Here is a 14,557-nt window from a genome sequence, read left to right as displayed (position 1 = left end):
TGATTAAAATGGCCTCATACGAAGTTCATGTTTAAAATGGCCTAAATTTGAAAGTTGACGATTTAACTAACAGAATAGCTAACGGCTGATAACGGCTGTTAGTGGTTCCGTTATCGAGTTTTAACGTCATGTATATATTGGCCAGGTCAACGCAGTCTCATGTTTAATACGGCAGTCAACGTTTAGTTGATGTTTAAAATGGTCTTCTATAAAGTTCATGTATAAAATGGCCATTTTTTGAAAGTTGGACGATTAAATGACATTTTTCCCGTATTTCTGAATACAAACTTAATAGTTTTGTTTCTTTCAGGGCATATTTGTTGATTCGGCTTTAACGGTTGCATTCTCAATCCTATGTTTGATCCTCTCTCACCAGCCTCGAGTGAAGCAACAACATACTATAATCGATTCTCTTTCTGAATGGAAAAGAGATTGGAATCGGATTTTGCTTGAGTTTAATTAAATTAATCAGATACGCATGATTAATATTGGTGGGCCTTGAAATAAAAGGCCCAATAAGGAGCGTTAAAGTTGTGTGTTTTTGAACGCGAGGGGCTCATTAATTGAAGTTTGTTTTCGTCGATTTTAACGGTCCGTCAAGTTTGTTTAACGGAAATCTTTCACGTGGCCGTCTCCGTTAGCTCTAACTGAATTATGGCGCCAAAAGTTTTGAAAAGGCAGATGATGACACGTGGACTCGCCTCAATCTGACGGTGAGTTTTGAAGAGATCTCAGGGGTAAATTCGTCCTAAAGAATTTACGCGTCATCTTAAAGCCGTTTTGTTATATACCAAATTGCAAAATTAGAATCTTTCTCCTTCCCCGCCTCTGTGTTTCTCTCACTTTTCTCCGATCGTAGCTCTACTAATTTCCGGTGATCTTCTTCCGATTCTTCAACCCAGAGCTTTTGGTAATGAAATTCGTCATTGTTGATACTATATCTCACTTTTCTTGGATTTTCTTTAGATTCATGGCTTTGTTTCGGACGACTCTGTGAACCTTTTCTTGCAAACTTTGTATCGTTTCATTTACATGGCAAAACCTAACTCGTTCTTTGCCCAATTTCGTTTCCTCAGATCGTATCTCTACTATTTCCGGCGCTCTTGATACTGTTCTTGTTGTCTCACTTCAATCCGGAGCTTTCCGTACGTAATTCTTCACTATCGATTCTATGGCTCCGTGTTTGTTAAGATTTATGGTTTTGCATCAGAATCCATGTAACTTTGCTTCAGATCTATGTCATGTTTCGTTTACATGGAATCTAAGTAGATCTCTGGCCTGTTTCTTTTATCTCCCAGAATTGCTCAATTATTTCCAGTTTTCGTTTCGAATGATGGCTTTGTATAGGATTCTTCATAGCTACATGTGTCCTGTTTCGTCTATATTTCTGCATGTGTCCTGTTTCGTTTACATGGAATCTAAGTCGATCTCTGCCCTGTCTCTTTTATCTCCCAGAATTGCTCTTCCAGTTTTTGTTTCGAATGATGGCTTTGTATAGGATTCTTCATAGCTCCATGTGTCCTGTTTCGTCTAATGCCTTGTGTATCGAACATAACGTGCAGAAAACGGAGATGTCAGATCAAGGGACTGATCTATCGTGGACAACATCTGAACTCAAAACTCAACCTAATTCACCTACTAATGGCGATCAAGATGGTGTTGAAGTTAACCCCCATAGAGCTTTGTTGGAATTTACCCTTTTTGAACTAAACCAAGCTGTCACACATGCATCTGCGTCATCTGATTGGGCTGATGCAGCTGTTTTGAGTCCAAGTGAATACATTTTAATCGATGACCAACAAAATCTCCAGCTTGAAACTCAAGATAGATTAGCTTTGATTGCTGTGATGGCCAAGGTGGCAGCTGCTGCCGCCAAACTCGCAGCTAGTGCTGCATTGCAGGCAAAACTATTCGCTGAAGATGCAATCCCCAAGTCAGATGACATTTTCAAATCAGCGAAATTAGCCACTGAAGCTATTTCACTAGCTGGAATTTTCGTTTCAACATGTTGTGTCAATAAACTGGTGGAGGCGGAAGAATCTCTGAAGAGGTTAACAGTAGATGCACTAGTTCCTGATGCCAAGTTGAAGGATATGGGAGACACTAGTTTGGCTGAAGGTCCAGTTGTGCCCGCAACTATCTTATCTGAGGTCAAGAAAGAGATGAAGCCGTCTGATGTCAATGCATGTGATAGAGCTGAGGACTGCAAAAGCTCAAAAATCCAGCTTGAAAACATGTCAAAATCTCAGCCTGGCTCTAAAACAGAGAAAGCAGATCAAATCGTTGCTGATACCAAGTTTAAGGATGTCGGAGACACGAGTTTGCCTGATGGAGGTCCAGTTGAGCCGGCAACTCCATTATCTGAGGTCAAGCAAGAGCCATACAACCTTCCTTCTCCTTATGAATGGACCACCTGCGATATGAACTCTGATGATATGTGCTCAGCGGTGTACAACTTTCTCAAGGAACAGTTTCCTGATAAGAGATATTTGTTCCAGGAAAATTATTCCAGGGAGTTTCTAAGGTGGGCATTGTGTCCACCTGGTTATCACCAGAGCTGGCATATTGGAGTCCGTGCCAAGAACTCGACGAAACTCGCTGCTTTTATCAGTGGCGTGCCAGAAAGAATTAGGGTGCATGATAAGGTTGTTGAAATTGCAAAGATCACTCTCTTTTGTATTCACAAAAAGCTCAGGTCTAAGAAGGTGCTTCCTACTGTCATGATCAAGGAAGTGACTAGAAGGGTTCACTTGCAGAATATATGGCAAGCGGCTTATAGCTTACCTGCTAAACGTGCTACACCATTAATCACTTGTCAATACTGGGTAGAATGTTGAACCCGATGAAGCTAATGGATGTTAGGTTTTCATGTGCTCTTGACAACACAACGGCAAAGAGACTGACAGTCAAACTTTACAATTTACCAGATGCAACAATCACTCCTGGATTTAGGAAAATGGAACAACGTGATGTCCCTGCTGTTACAGGTTTGCTCAGGAACTACCTAAGCCAGTTTGGAGTTGCGACTGACTTTGATGAAAACGATATTGAGCACTGGTTTCTCCCAAGAGAACATGTCATCTACAGTTACGTAGTAGAAACTCATGACGTGATCACTGACTTGTGCAGCTTCTACGCTGTCCAGTTAACTATCGACGACAATAACCCCAAGCACGAAACAGTGGAATGTGCTTATTCTTACTACAATGTGGCAACACAGACCTCGTTACTCCAGCTGATGAAAGATGCGCTAATCGTCTCTAAGAAAGAAGGTTTTGATGTTTTCTACGCTTTGGATGTGATGCACAATGAGTCTTTCTTGAAAGACTTGAAGTTTAAACTTGACGATTCACAGATGCACTACTATCTCTACAACTACCGCTTAAGAAGTGCATTGAAGCCATCAGAGTTTGGGATTGTCTTCTGAGTACATTGAAACCAGCTGATGAATGATGCGTTGTTCGTCTGATACACAATGAGAGTTAAAGACTTGAAGCCATCAGAACTTGGGTTTGTTCTCTAGTAAACTGTTCTTTTCTACTACTGTTAAAACTGTTACTGCTTGATCCCGAATGTAAGTAAACAATCATTAAACCAATGTTTAGCCTAATATTCATGGGAATCTTTTTTCAGACAAATTTGTTTTGGATCTTTAAGTAGTGAAACTGATGCTTTTTATCAGTAACATTACTGCCACATCAATATTGTTTATTTGTTATGGTAGACAGATGTAAAAACCAAATCCCAATATTTTAGAGAAAAAGTACAAAAGCAAATCTTGGAAGGGTCAGCTTCTTGGTACAAGTTAGCCCAGCTTCTTGACCAAGTCTCAAATGCTTCATCCTTCCAGACTTTGAAGCTAGCGGGATCGACAATGGTTGGTTGAATGATTTCCTTAGCCGGGAAAACTCCCCAAGTAACAGCATTCACATCAGCTTGGGCAGTGTTCGATACCCAGTTTTCTCCTTTGTTCACAGACATGTAAGTAATCGATGGCAAAGCTTTGCATTTCTCGACCACTGCATCTAATTTCTCCTTTGAGCAGAAGAACTCTAGATAAGCCTTTTGGTATACATATCCAACAGGACCTCCCCATCCTGCAGAAGTATCGATGAATCAGGGATCAAAACTCTGAAACACTATTTGCTATGAGAACAGAGACTTAACGGGACTGAATCCTCACCAACAGTTGGGGAATCAGATCTCTCGGCGTTGACTGATGGTTGGCTATTGATGGTCAAGAAGCCTTTGGAGTTGATTTTTACCAGTTGCTCGTTTATTATCTTTGTCTCTGGCTGGAGTCCATCTAATTCAGACCAGGGACTGCTTTTAAGGTTTCCAAGGCAGAGCTCCTTGAATTTCTGTTATGTTGACAGTTTTTGACAAGATTATTGTAAGTAAGCGTCTGCCTATTTTTACAGGTGAAAAGTGTGGGAAATGTGTGGTAGTGAAAGAAATGTTCTACCTCCTGAATATCTTCAACACTTTTCAGTGGGACAACCCATTCTTGTTCAAGCTTCTTGTCACGTGCTCGTGGACGTGAGAACTGACAACAAAGCATTTAGTTCAGCAGAGAAGCTCATAAGAAGATGTTACATTAAACAATCTAGAGCAAATCAATAAGACCAATTGATGAAATCCCTTCAAACCCCATTTGCTATGAAATCCTGAGAGAGAGTTATGCAATTACAGAGGATGTATTGTAGTACCTGATGATCCGAGAGTGCACCATATGAAGCACTGCGTGAATCACCCCACCGGCCTTGTGGGAAGTCTTCCCAGCCCTTGGTTCTAGAAATGTAGCTCTTTGGACGGTTTGCGCTGCAAAAGATTATAAGAAAGCACAAGTCTTATATTCCAAGCGGGTTAAAATCTGTGGCTAAGCAAAATCAGAACAAGATAAACTAAGTGCTGTTACCAGAAAATGGGGCGCACATCTTCCTTAGTAAAGAAGGAGAAATTTTTGGACTCATCAATCATACCAAGATTCTGCAACAACAACAAAATAGTTAGGCTACTCCACTATCAGTATGATGCTTAACATATATTTTACAAATACAAAAGGTAGTAGAAAAACGAGGACCAACCATCAATATTGCAAGAGTTGTGTTCTCCATGTTCAATGTGTAGAGATGAAGAGACCTGAACATATTTATACACATCTCTATCCCAAGGTGAAGACCATAGGCTTTCACAGCTTCATTCGACGCATAATGATGAGTCTCTGAAATTCAAACACACAAAAATCAAATTTTTAAGCTACAAATTACATGTAAACCAAACCAGAAATTGAATTCAAAATAGAATAGGCATCATACCCTCAACGCAGAAAACGTTTTGCATCCTCGAAGCGATGTCGTGCGGGATCTGTGGTAGTTCCACCAGCTCCCCAAGTGATATCGCATAACGTTGGACCATTCCCTCGACATGGAATGTGCCGAGGCCAAGCCAAGTTGTTGAATCTTGAGCCTTTGATCAAACCTTCTAAAAGAAAATAATAAATCGGCAGGATGAAGAACAGAGAAGAAACTGAAGCATTGAAGAAGAAGAAGAAGAAGAAGAAGAAGAAGCAAAGTCAACGACAAAGGGATAGTCAAAGAAGACAGTGAGGTCTTATGTCATGAACTTAAGAGGGCCATTATTGGGCTTCAGTTAAGCCCATATTATAATTGGTGTTTTCTTTGGTGAATATATTATAATTGGTGTTTTTGGTAGAAGAGGGAATCGACAAGAAGAAGAGGAAGCAAGAGTGCAATACAAGAAGAAGAAAGTTGTGTTGTGTGACTAAATTCAAGAAGCCTAGCTAAGTCATTAAGTCAACAACCCTAAAACAGTGAGAGTTAAGGAGGTGAAAGATAACACTTATGAGAAAGTTCAACACAAGTTCCTTTACCATAAGCTTTACGATAATTGTGAATTTGGACTTGCGGTGATAAGCTGACCAGTACTAATGTTTTTGGTTAAAAATGACAAAAAAAATTAATAATGATTACAACTTTTGTGAAGAGAAGAGAAGAGAAGGATGGAAATTTTTGTCCATAGTACTAATAAAACATTGAACCATCACCTATATTCGAATACAGACGAACTCATACAACTATTCTTCTTCTATGTTTCTTTTAAGACTTATAAATTTGTTAAGAGTAAAACGTACCCATGTTTTTGACGGTTGATATCGATCAGAGTATATGAATATTTAAAAGTTGAAAATACAAAAGTATCATAATGTTACATACGTGTAACGTGTGTGTTTAAATCTCCTTATTAGATTTTGTTTGTGCTATACATCACTGTCTCTGTTCTTAAAACCAGCAAAAAGACTGCCTCCTCAAAGAATAAATTCAGAAATTGATATTGAAAATTTGAAATTGAAAATAAACAAAAAATCAAGTTTGTTGATGATACAAAACTAATATCATCCAGCGCAAGTTGTTGTAGAGCTTTTCAGAAAACAATCCCAAGTTCTGATGGCTTCAATGCAGTTCTCAGACGGTAATTGTAGAGATAGTAGTGCATCTGTGCATCTGCTAGATCAAACTTCAGCTCTTTCAAGAAACTCTCATTGTGCATCACATCCAACGCGTATAACACATCAAAACCTTTTCGCTTAGAGACGATTAGCACATCATTCATCAGCTGGGGTAACGAGGTCTTTGTCGCCACATTGTAGTAAGAATAAGCACATTCCACTGTTTTGTATTTCGGGTTATCGACGACAGTTAAAGGGACAGTGTAGAAGCTGCACAAGTCAGTAATCACGTCATGAGTTTCTACTACGTAACTGTAGACGACATTTTCTCTTGGGAGAAGCCAGTGCTCGACATCGTTTTCATCAAAGTCAGTCGCTACTCCAAACTGGCTAAGGTAGTTCCTGAGCAACTCTGTAACAGCCGGGATATCACGTCCCTCCATTTCCCTAAACCCAGGAGTGATCGGTGCATCTGGTAACTTGTAAAGTTTGACGGTTCTGTTCATTGTCATTCTGTCACGAAGACATGAAAACCCAACATCGATTAGCTTCTTCGGGTTCAACATTCTGACCCAGTATTGGCAGGTGGTGACTGGTGTAGCGCGTATATCAGGTAAGCTATAAGCCGCTTGCCATATATTCTGCAAGTGAACCATTCTAGTCACCTCCTTGATCATGACAGGAGCAAGTCTCTTTGACCTGAGCTTTTTGTGAACACACAAGAAATTGATCTTTGCCATTTTAACAACCTCATCATGCACCCTAATTCTTTCTGGCACGCCACTGATGAAAGCAACGAGTTTCTTCGAGGTCTTGGCACGGACTCCAATATGCCAGCTCTGGTAATAACCAGGTGGACACAATGCCCACCTTAGAAACTCCCTGGAATAAGTTTCCTCGAACAAATATCCGTCATCAGGATGATGTACCTTGAGAAAGTTGTAAACCTCTGAACACATATCATCAGAGCTCAAATCGCATGTGGTCCATTCATAAGGAGAAGGAAGGTTGTATGGCTCTTGCTTGACCTCAGATAACGGAGTTGCGGGCTCAACTGGACCTTCAGGCAAACTCGTGTCTCCGATATCCTTGAACTGCCCAACCAGTTGAGTCTCCCAGAACTTATGGGTCTTTGAATTTGGTAACCTTGCAACTGATGTATCGTCCTTGGCTAATGGGTTTGCTTCAACGATTTGATCTACTTTCTCTTCTTTAGAGATAGGCTGAAATTGTGACATGTTTTGAGACTGGATTTGTGAGATCTTGCCGTGTTCAGCTCTATCAGAGGCACTGACGACATCAGACGGCTTCATCTCCAAGAAACAGAGAAGCTAAAGGGCTGGCGTCCGTTTAGGGTTTTCTCGAGATCGTGTTCTTTTAACATCACTAAATTATAAAGGTAAAGTGACGTCGTTTTGATCACTTTAATGCTAGATAGGCCGGTGTTATTATTGGGCCTGTAACACAGTCCACTGAAACCTACATAGAGTGTTTGAACGAGTCACAATTCAATTGATGACACTCAAAATAAATAAATTAACGCGAGTTTAAATTAATTAATGATACGGATGTTTAATGTTGGTGGGCCTTGAAATAACAGGCCCAATAAGGGTGTCAAGTTGTTGAGTTCCTTAACGTGAGGGGCTTAATGTAAATAATGAAAGTTGTGTTGGGGCATTTGTTGGAAAGGAGAACAAAAGTTGGGAAATAAAAGTAAATAAAAGAGACTTTTTGGGAAAAAAAAAGAAAAGAGTAGACTTTTACTCAAATCAAAGAGCAGAGCAGAGTATCTCTTCTTCGTCTGAATCTCTCGTTGAGCTTGTACGATCTATCGTATAATGGTGTCTTGTTAGACTCAAGTTGGGATGGCAATAGAAACCCCAAAAGTGGCAGCTCCTACTGGAGCCGAGTCCTCCTCTAATCTGCAAGAAGAGGCTCAATTAGCTTCCGACCTATTAGAGGGGATCAAAGTTAAATTATTCATGAGGGGAAAAAATTGGGTTTTTTTCTCTTGATTGTTAATTAGATGGGTTTTTTTTTTTTTTTAATTTAGATTCATAACGAATATTTCCCAACCCGAGATTAATAACTCTAAAAAGAAGCTTATTTTCTGGGGATTAGTCTATGAGAAGTTTGTTCTTGGGTTTTTTCATTTAATGGTTTATTGATTTTCTTTATTTTTAATGATTTTGATTAGTGATTATTTCTGCTGGTTGGTATTGATTTGATGGAAGATTAGTGATATTAAGCAATAGTTTTGTTTCTTTCAGGGCATATTGTTGATTGGGCTTGTAAAGCAACGCTGTATACTGGTGGTATCAAAGGTGCTCAAATGTCAAATGCTCCCAAGTCCCAACACAATAAGCTTCGGCCTCTTAAGAATTCGTGTAGGTTTTTGCTTGAGTTTGATTAAATTAATCAGATACGCGCAAGATTAATGTTGGTGGGCCTTGAAATAATAGGCCCAATAAGGAGCGTCAAGTGACTCAAGTTTGTGTAACGGCAATCTTTCACGTGCGACGACCGTCTCCATTTGCTCCAACTGAATGTTTTTGTTTTTGAGAAGGGAATTATGGCGCCAAATTTCTGAAATGGCAGATGATGACACGTGGAATCGCCTCAATCTGACGGTACCTTTTGAAGAAATCTCAGGGTCAAAATCGTCTACATTTCTGCGTCATCTCCTTCCCTGCCTCTCTGTTTCTCTCTCTACAATTTTCCGGCGATCTTCTTCCGATTCTTCAACCCAGAGCTTTTGGTGATTAAATTCGTCATTTTTTGATACTATAGCTCACTTTTCTTTGTTTTTGTTTCGATTCTTAGACCCAGAGCTTGCCATCTTTGTTCCGTTTCGTTCTCTCTCAGTTTTCTCCGATCGTAAAACTCAACTATTTTCCGGCGGATCATCTCCCGATTCTTCTCTCGCACTTCAACCCGAAGCCTTTGGTAAGTCATTCGTCATTGTTGATACTATAGTATCGCTCAGTTTTCTTGGGAGTTTGTTTCGTTTTATGGCCTTATATCGGATTCTTCATAGCGATTTTTGTCCCGTTTCGTTTATATGGAGTATCTGTGTGTTGTTGCTAGAGATTTTGGGATCGCTATGTCTAGGGTTACTAATCTTGATAACGCTTCATACTGTAGCTAGCTCGGATTTTGTCGCTTTCAGTTTTGATTCATGGCTGTTGCTAGAGTGCGTTTTCCCTTGCTGTGTATTCATGATGGACCAATCAAATTGTTTTGTGCAGACGAAATATCAAAATGTCAGATCCAAAACCGAATCCTGTGGAAGACGCACAAGGTGCTGATGCCAGAAGCTCACAAATTCAATTAGCCAAGGACGATACTTCACGTGGAACCATAGTTGGAAGGTTACTGCATTGCCAGTGTTGTTCAAAGACTCATAGTGGGTTCTGGGAGACTCAACCTGTGGCGCAGATAAAAGATATCGGAGACACGAGTTCGCCTGAAGGCCCAATTGAACCCGCAACTTTGGTATCTGAGGTCAAGCCAGAGCCGTATAACCTTCCTGGTCAATTTGAATGGACCATATGCGATATGAACTCTGATGATATGTGTTCAGAGATGTACAACTTTCTCAAGGAAAACTATCCTGATGACGGACATAGGTTCAAGGTTGATTACTCCAAGGAGTTTCTAAAGTGGGCATTGTGTCCGCCTGGTTATTATCAGAACTGGCATATTGGAGTCCGTGTCAAGACCTCGAAGAAACTTGTTGCTTTCATCAGTGGCGTGCCAGCAAGAATCAGGGTGCGTGGTGAGGTTGTTAAAGTTGCAAAAATCAATCTCTTGTGTGTTCACAAGAAGCTCAGGTATAAGGGACTTGCATTTTTCATGATGAAGGAGGTGACTAGAAGGGTTCACTTGCAGAATGTATGGCAAGCGGCTTATGCCACATCTTATATACTTTCTAGACCAGTCACCACCTGCCTATACTCTGGCAGAATGTTGAACCCGAGGAAGCTAATGGATGTTGGGTTAACAATGCTTCGTGAAAGAATGACAATGAGCATGGCCATCAAATTATACAAGTTACCAGATGCACCAATCACTCCTGGATTTAGGGAAATGGAGAGACGTGATGTCCCTGCTGTTACAGAGTTGCTCAGGAACTACCTTTGCCAGTTTGGAGTTGCGATTGACTTTGATGAAAACGATGTCAGGCACTGGCTTCTCCCAAGGGAACATGTCGTCTACAGTTACTTAGTAGTAAGCCCTGAAACTCATGACGTCACTGACTTCTGCAGCTTCTACAGTGTCCCTGCAACTATCACCAACCGGAAATACAAAACAGTGGAATGTGCGTATTCTTACTACAATGTAGCAACAGTGACCTCGTTACCCAAGCTGATGAATGATGCACTAATTGTCTCTAAGCAAAAAGGTTTTGATGTGTTCTACGCGTTGGATGTGATGCAGAATGAGACTTTCTTGAAAGAGCTGAGGTTTAGTGCCAAAAATTCACCGTTGCACTACTATCTCTACAACTACCGTTTGAGAAATGCATTGAAGACATCAGAAATTGGGCTTGTTTTCTAGTGCTGTTAACACTACTGCTCTAAGAACAACAACATTCTAGATCAGAAGTCAGAACAATCCGAGTTTGTGAAGACAATTCTGTCTCCTAGGACCAAGTGGATTAGTTGATGGAGTAGACGATTTCTTTTTGTTTTGGATTATAAAAAGGTAATGAAACTGATGCTTTTTTGTAGGCACTCACATTATTGCAAATCAATATGAATACTCTCTGTAATTCTCCTCCACAGCCAACTGAAACTCACAGAGAGTGTTTGAATGACTCAATTGATGCCCCTCGAAATAAATTAGTGGGAATTTAAATTAATCAGATAAACCTGATTAATGTTGGTGGGCCTTGAAATAATGGGCCCAATAAAGGAGCGGCAAGTTGTGTGTTCCTAATTCCTAAACGTTGTGTTGGGGCATTTTCATTTTCTGGGATAGACGAAGTAGGGAACAAAAATTGGAAAAAAAGAAAAAGAGAGACTCTTTTGAACAACAAACATGGAAAAAAAATGGGTAGACTTTTTAGTCCAATCAAAGAGCAGAGTTGTTTCATCTTCTTCGTCTGAATAATTTATGGGTCTCATTAAGCTTGTACGATTTCTGGAAGAAGAAGGAATCAAAGGTAAATCATTTCTTTGTTTAATCTTGTGCACCCATGAGGACCAAAAAAAAATGGCTTTTTTTTTTTGTTCTCTTACTCGTGCTCTTGATTGTTATTAAATGGAAAGTTTGAATTTTTCGTTAAAAATTTGAGATTCATATTCGAATGCTTCCCGATCCGAGATGACTGACTCACCATAGAAGCTAACTTTCTAGGGATTTTAGTCTTATGTGAAGTTTGTTTTTAGGTTTCTTCCTTTAGTGGTTGATTTTTGTCTTTATTTAGCTGCGGCTTTAACAAAGAAGCTAACTTTCTAGGGATTTAGTCTATTATCCTTTAGTGTTTGCTTTTTGTTGATGATCTCCAAAAGCTGATGATTATCACTGCTGCTTGGTATTGATTCTGATGGAACACGTATTTCTCAATACAAATGTCACAAATAAACTAGTAATATATATATTTTTTTTTCCAGGGCACATTTGTTGATTCCGCTTTTACAAATCTCCTTCTTAGCCGCCTCCAGTGAAGCAACATATACCTCGGTGTATCAAAGGTGCTCAAATGCCCCCAATACAAATGTCACATATAAACCATAGGACCGTCACGTTCACAACTTTATTGGGTCCATTATATTGCTTTTGTTGCTAATAAATCATATATGCTTCTTCTGCCTCTAAGAATTATTCGTGTAGGATTCTTAGAGTTTTAACTAAATTAATCAGATCACATGATTAATGTTGTTGGGCCTTTACATAATAGGCCTAATATGAAAGTTGTGTTGGGGCAATTTTTGCAGTTTGTTTTCGTCCGTCAATTATAACAGTCCGTCAGGTTTGTTTTAACAAATTGCGACGACGACCGTCTCCGTTTGCACCAACTGAATATTTTTGAGGAGGGAATTATGGCGCCAAATGTTTTAAAAGGCAGATGATGACACGTGGACTCGCCTCAATCTGACGGTAAGTTTGTGAAGAAATCTCAGGGTCAAAATCGTCTAAATCACTGCGACGGCTCGCCTCTCAGTGTCTCCAGAAATTTTGAACTTATCTTTTCTCTCACTTTTCTCCGATCGTAGGTCAACTATTTTCCGGCGATCTTCTTCCGATTCTTCAGCCCAGAGCTTTTGGTAAGTAATTCGTCATTGTTGATACTATCGCCCAGTTTTTGTTTCGAATCATGGCTTTGTATCCGATTCTTCATAGCGATTTTTGTCCCCTTTTGATTATATGGAAATATGTAACTCGATCTGTAAATTCGATACTCGATTTTGGGAAAGTATTTGTGTGTTGTTGCTAGAGATTTTGGGATCGCTATGTCTAGGTTAGCTAGCTCGGGTTTCTTATTCGTTTTCAGTTTTGATTCATCATGGTTGTTGCTAGAGTGCGTTTTTGCTTGCTAGCTTAATACGCCTGTGTATTTCATGAATGAGCAATCAAATTTTTTGTGCAGAGGAAACATCACAATGTCAGATCCAAAACTGAATCCTGTGGAGGATACACTAGTTGCTGATGCCAAGAGCTCACAAATTCAATTAGCCAAGGACGATACTTCAGGTGGAACCATACTTGGAAGGTTACTGCAGTGCCAGTGTTGTTCAATGACCCATAAGTTCTGGGAGACTCAACCTGTTGGGCAGTTTAAAGATATCCAGGACACGAGTTTGCCTGAAGGCCCAATTGAGCCCGCAACTTTGGTGTCTGAGGTCAAGCAAGAGCCGTACTACCTTCTTGGTCAATTCGAATGGACCATATGCGATGTGAACTCTGATGATGTGTGTTCAGAGATGTACAACTTTCTCAAGGAAAACAATTCTGATGGGGGATATATCAAGTATAATTACTCCAGGGAGTATCTAAGGTGGGCATTGTGTCCACCTGGTTATTACCGGAGCTGGCATATTGGAGTCCGTGTCAAGACCTCCAAGAAACTTGTTGCTTTCATCAGTGGCGTGCCAGAAAGAATTAGGGTGCATGATGAGGTTGTTAAAATGGCAAAGATCAATTTCTTGTGTGTTCACAAGAAGCTCAGGTCTAAGGGACTTGCTCCTGTCATGATCAAGGAGTTGACTAGAAGGGTTCACTTGCAGAATATATGGCAAGCGGCTTATACCTCACGTCATATACTTTCTAGACCAGTCACCACCTGTAGACACTGGGTCAGAATGTTGAACCCGAAGAAGCTAATCGATGCTGGGTTGACAAGGCTTCGTGACAGAATGACATTGAGCAGGACCGTCAAACTTTACAAGTTACCAGATGCACCGATCACTCCTGGATTTAGGGAAATGGAGCGCCGTGATGTCCCCGCTGTTACAGAGTTGCTCAGGAAATACCTTTGCCAGTTTGGAGTTGCGACTGACTTTGATGAAAACTATGTCAAGCACTGGCTTCTCCCAAGGGAAAATATCATCTACAGTTACTTAGTAGTAAGCCCTGAAACTCATGATGTCACTGACTTCTGCAGCTTCTACACTGTCTCTATAACTATCCCCGGTAACCAGAAATACACGACAGTGAAAGGTGTTTATTCTTACTGCAATGTAGCGACACTGACCTCGTTTCCCCAGTTGATGAATGATGCACTAATCGTCGCTAAGCAAAAAGGTTTCGATGTGTTCTATGCATCGGATGTGATGCAGAATGAGAGTTTCTTGAAAGAGTTGAGGTTTTATCCAGGATGTGGACAGGTGCACTACTATCTCTACAATTACCGTTTGAGAAATGGATTAAAGCCATCAGAACTTGGGATTGTTCTCTAGTACTGTTAAAATCTCTACTACTGTTCTCTAGTACTGTTAAAATCTCTAATGTGAACAATCTATGATCATTAAACCAATGTGTAGCCTAAGATTCCTCTTCCTAGATATCATTTGCAAGTAATATAAACAAACGTTTAAAGCCTTTTTATCTTTTTGCGAGTCTTTTTGTAGTTTTCCTCTGAAC

The 14,557-nt window shown here is 40.1% G+C and overlaps 5 protein-coding genes across 6 annotated transcripts; 3 read left to right on the top strand and 2 right to left on the bottom strand.

The window, feature by feature from the left end:
• Window positions 1-265: 265 nt before the first annotated feature.
• LOC9316158 (glycylpeptide N-tetradecanoyltransferase 1) lies at window positions 266-3,598 on the top strand. The gene is given in 4 exon segments (XM_021027324.1): window positions 266-910; window positions 1,077-1,145; window positions 1,563-2,823; window positions 2,826-3,598. Coding segments are annotated over 2 exon segments (1,854 nt in total). The 5' UTR covers window positions 266-910; window positions 1,077-1,145; window positions 1,563-1,571; the 3' UTR covers window positions 3,428-3,598.
• A 62-nt stretch (window positions 3,599-3,660) lies between these two features.
• Window positions 3,661-5,512, bottom strand: LOC9316157 (methylenetetrahydrofolate reductase 2). The gene is made up of 7 exons (XM_002880044.2): window positions 5,319-5,512; window positions 5,088-5,224; window positions 4,919-4,989; window positions 4,710-4,821; window positions 4,466-4,546; window positions 4,184-4,361; window positions 3,661-4,097 (listed from the first exon to the last, which is right to left on the bottom strand). The coding sequence occupies exons 1-7, from the start codon at window positions 5,416-5,418 to the stop codon at window positions 3,709-3,711; spliced, it is 1,068 nt and encodes a 355-aa protein (XP_002880090.1). The 5' UTR covers window positions 5,419-5,512; the 3' UTR covers window positions 3,661-3,708.
• A 36-nt stretch (window positions 5,513-5,548) lies between these two features.
• LOC9318018 (glycylpeptide N-tetradecanoyltransferase 1) lies at window positions 5,549-8,121 on the bottom strand. The gene has a single exon (XM_002880043.2). It carries the CDS (start codon window positions 7,780-7,782, stop codon window positions 6,445-6,447), a length of 1,338 nt encoding a protein of 445 aa, XP_002880089.2. The 5' UTR covers window positions 7,783-8,121; the 3' UTR covers window positions 5,549-6,444.
• Window positions 8,122-8,230: 109 nt separating this feature from the next.
• LOC9318017 (putative glycylpeptide N-tetradecanoyltransferase 2) lies at window positions 8,231-11,238 on the top strand. 2 transcript variants are annotated; one of them, XM_002881905.2, is made up of 3 exons: window positions 8,231-8,856; window positions 8,932-9,415; window positions 9,718-11,238. In XM_002881905.2, exon 3 carries the CDS (start codon window positions 9,731-9,733, stop codon window positions 11,027-11,029), a length of 1,299 nt encoding a protein of 432 aa, XP_002881951.1. In that variant the 5' UTR covers window positions 8,231-8,856; window positions 8,932-9,415; window positions 9,718-9,730; the 3' UTR covers window positions 11,030-11,238. The 2 variants fall into 2 exon arrangements, with proteins under 2 accessions (XP_002881951.1, XP_020882986.1); XM_021027327.1 differs by having other exon boundaries at window positions 8,231-9,227; window positions 9,335-9,415.
• A 92-nt stretch (window positions 11,239-11,330) lies between these two features.
• On the top strand, window positions 11,331-14,517 carry LOC9316156 (putative glycylpeptide N-tetradecanoyltransferase 2). The gene is made up of 5 exons (XM_021027328.1): window positions 11,331-11,636; window positions 12,088-12,168; window positions 12,412-12,574; window positions 12,691-12,741; window positions 13,065-14,517. The coding sequence occupies exon 5, from the start codon at window positions 13,078-13,080 to the stop codon at window positions 14,371-14,373; it is 1,296 nt and encodes a 431-aa protein (XP_020882987.1). The 5' UTR covers window positions 11,331-11,636; window positions 12,088-12,168; window positions 12,412-12,574; window positions 12,691-12,741; window positions 13,065-13,077; the 3' UTR covers window positions 14,374-14,517.
• Window positions 14,518-14,557: the final 40 nt, after the last annotated feature.

The sequence above is a fragment of the Arabidopsis lyrata genome (assembly GCF_000004255.2).
Source record: "Arabidopsis lyrata subsp. lyrata unplaced genomic scaffold ARALYscaffold_4, whole genome shotgun sequence".
NCBI lineage: Eukaryota > Viridiplantae > Streptophyta > Magnoliopsida > Brassicales > Brassicaceae > Arabidopsis > Arabidopsis lyrata.
The sequence above is the reverse complement of the archived record's forward strand: the minus strand, read 5'-3'. Positions and strand labels throughout refer to the sequence as shown.

Coding starts and splice junctions, on each gene's coding strand:
- LOC9316157 (XM_002880044.2), bottom strand. CDS start 5,418: ATGGTCCAACGTTATGCGATATCACTTGGGGAGCTGGTGGAACTACCA. Junction 5,225..5,318: donor AAACGTTTTCTGCGTTGAGG/GTATGATGCCTA, acceptor TTTGAATTTCAG/AGACTCATCATTATGCGTCG. Junction 4,547..4,709: donor GTGCACTCTCGGATCATCAG/GTACTACAATAC, acceptor CTTTGTTGTCAG/TTCTCACGTCCACGAGCACG.
- LOC9316156 (XM_021027328.1), top strand. CDS start 13,078: ATGTCAGATCCAAAACTGAATCCTGTGGAGGATACACTAGTTGCTGAT.
- LOC9318017 (XM_002881905.2), top strand. CDS start 9,731: ATGTCAGATCCAAAACCGAATCCTGTGGAAGACGCACAAGGTGCTGAT.
- LOC9318018 (XM_002880043.2), bottom strand. CDS start 7,782: ATGAAGCCGTCTGATGTCGTCAGTGCCTCTGATAGAGCTGAACACGGC.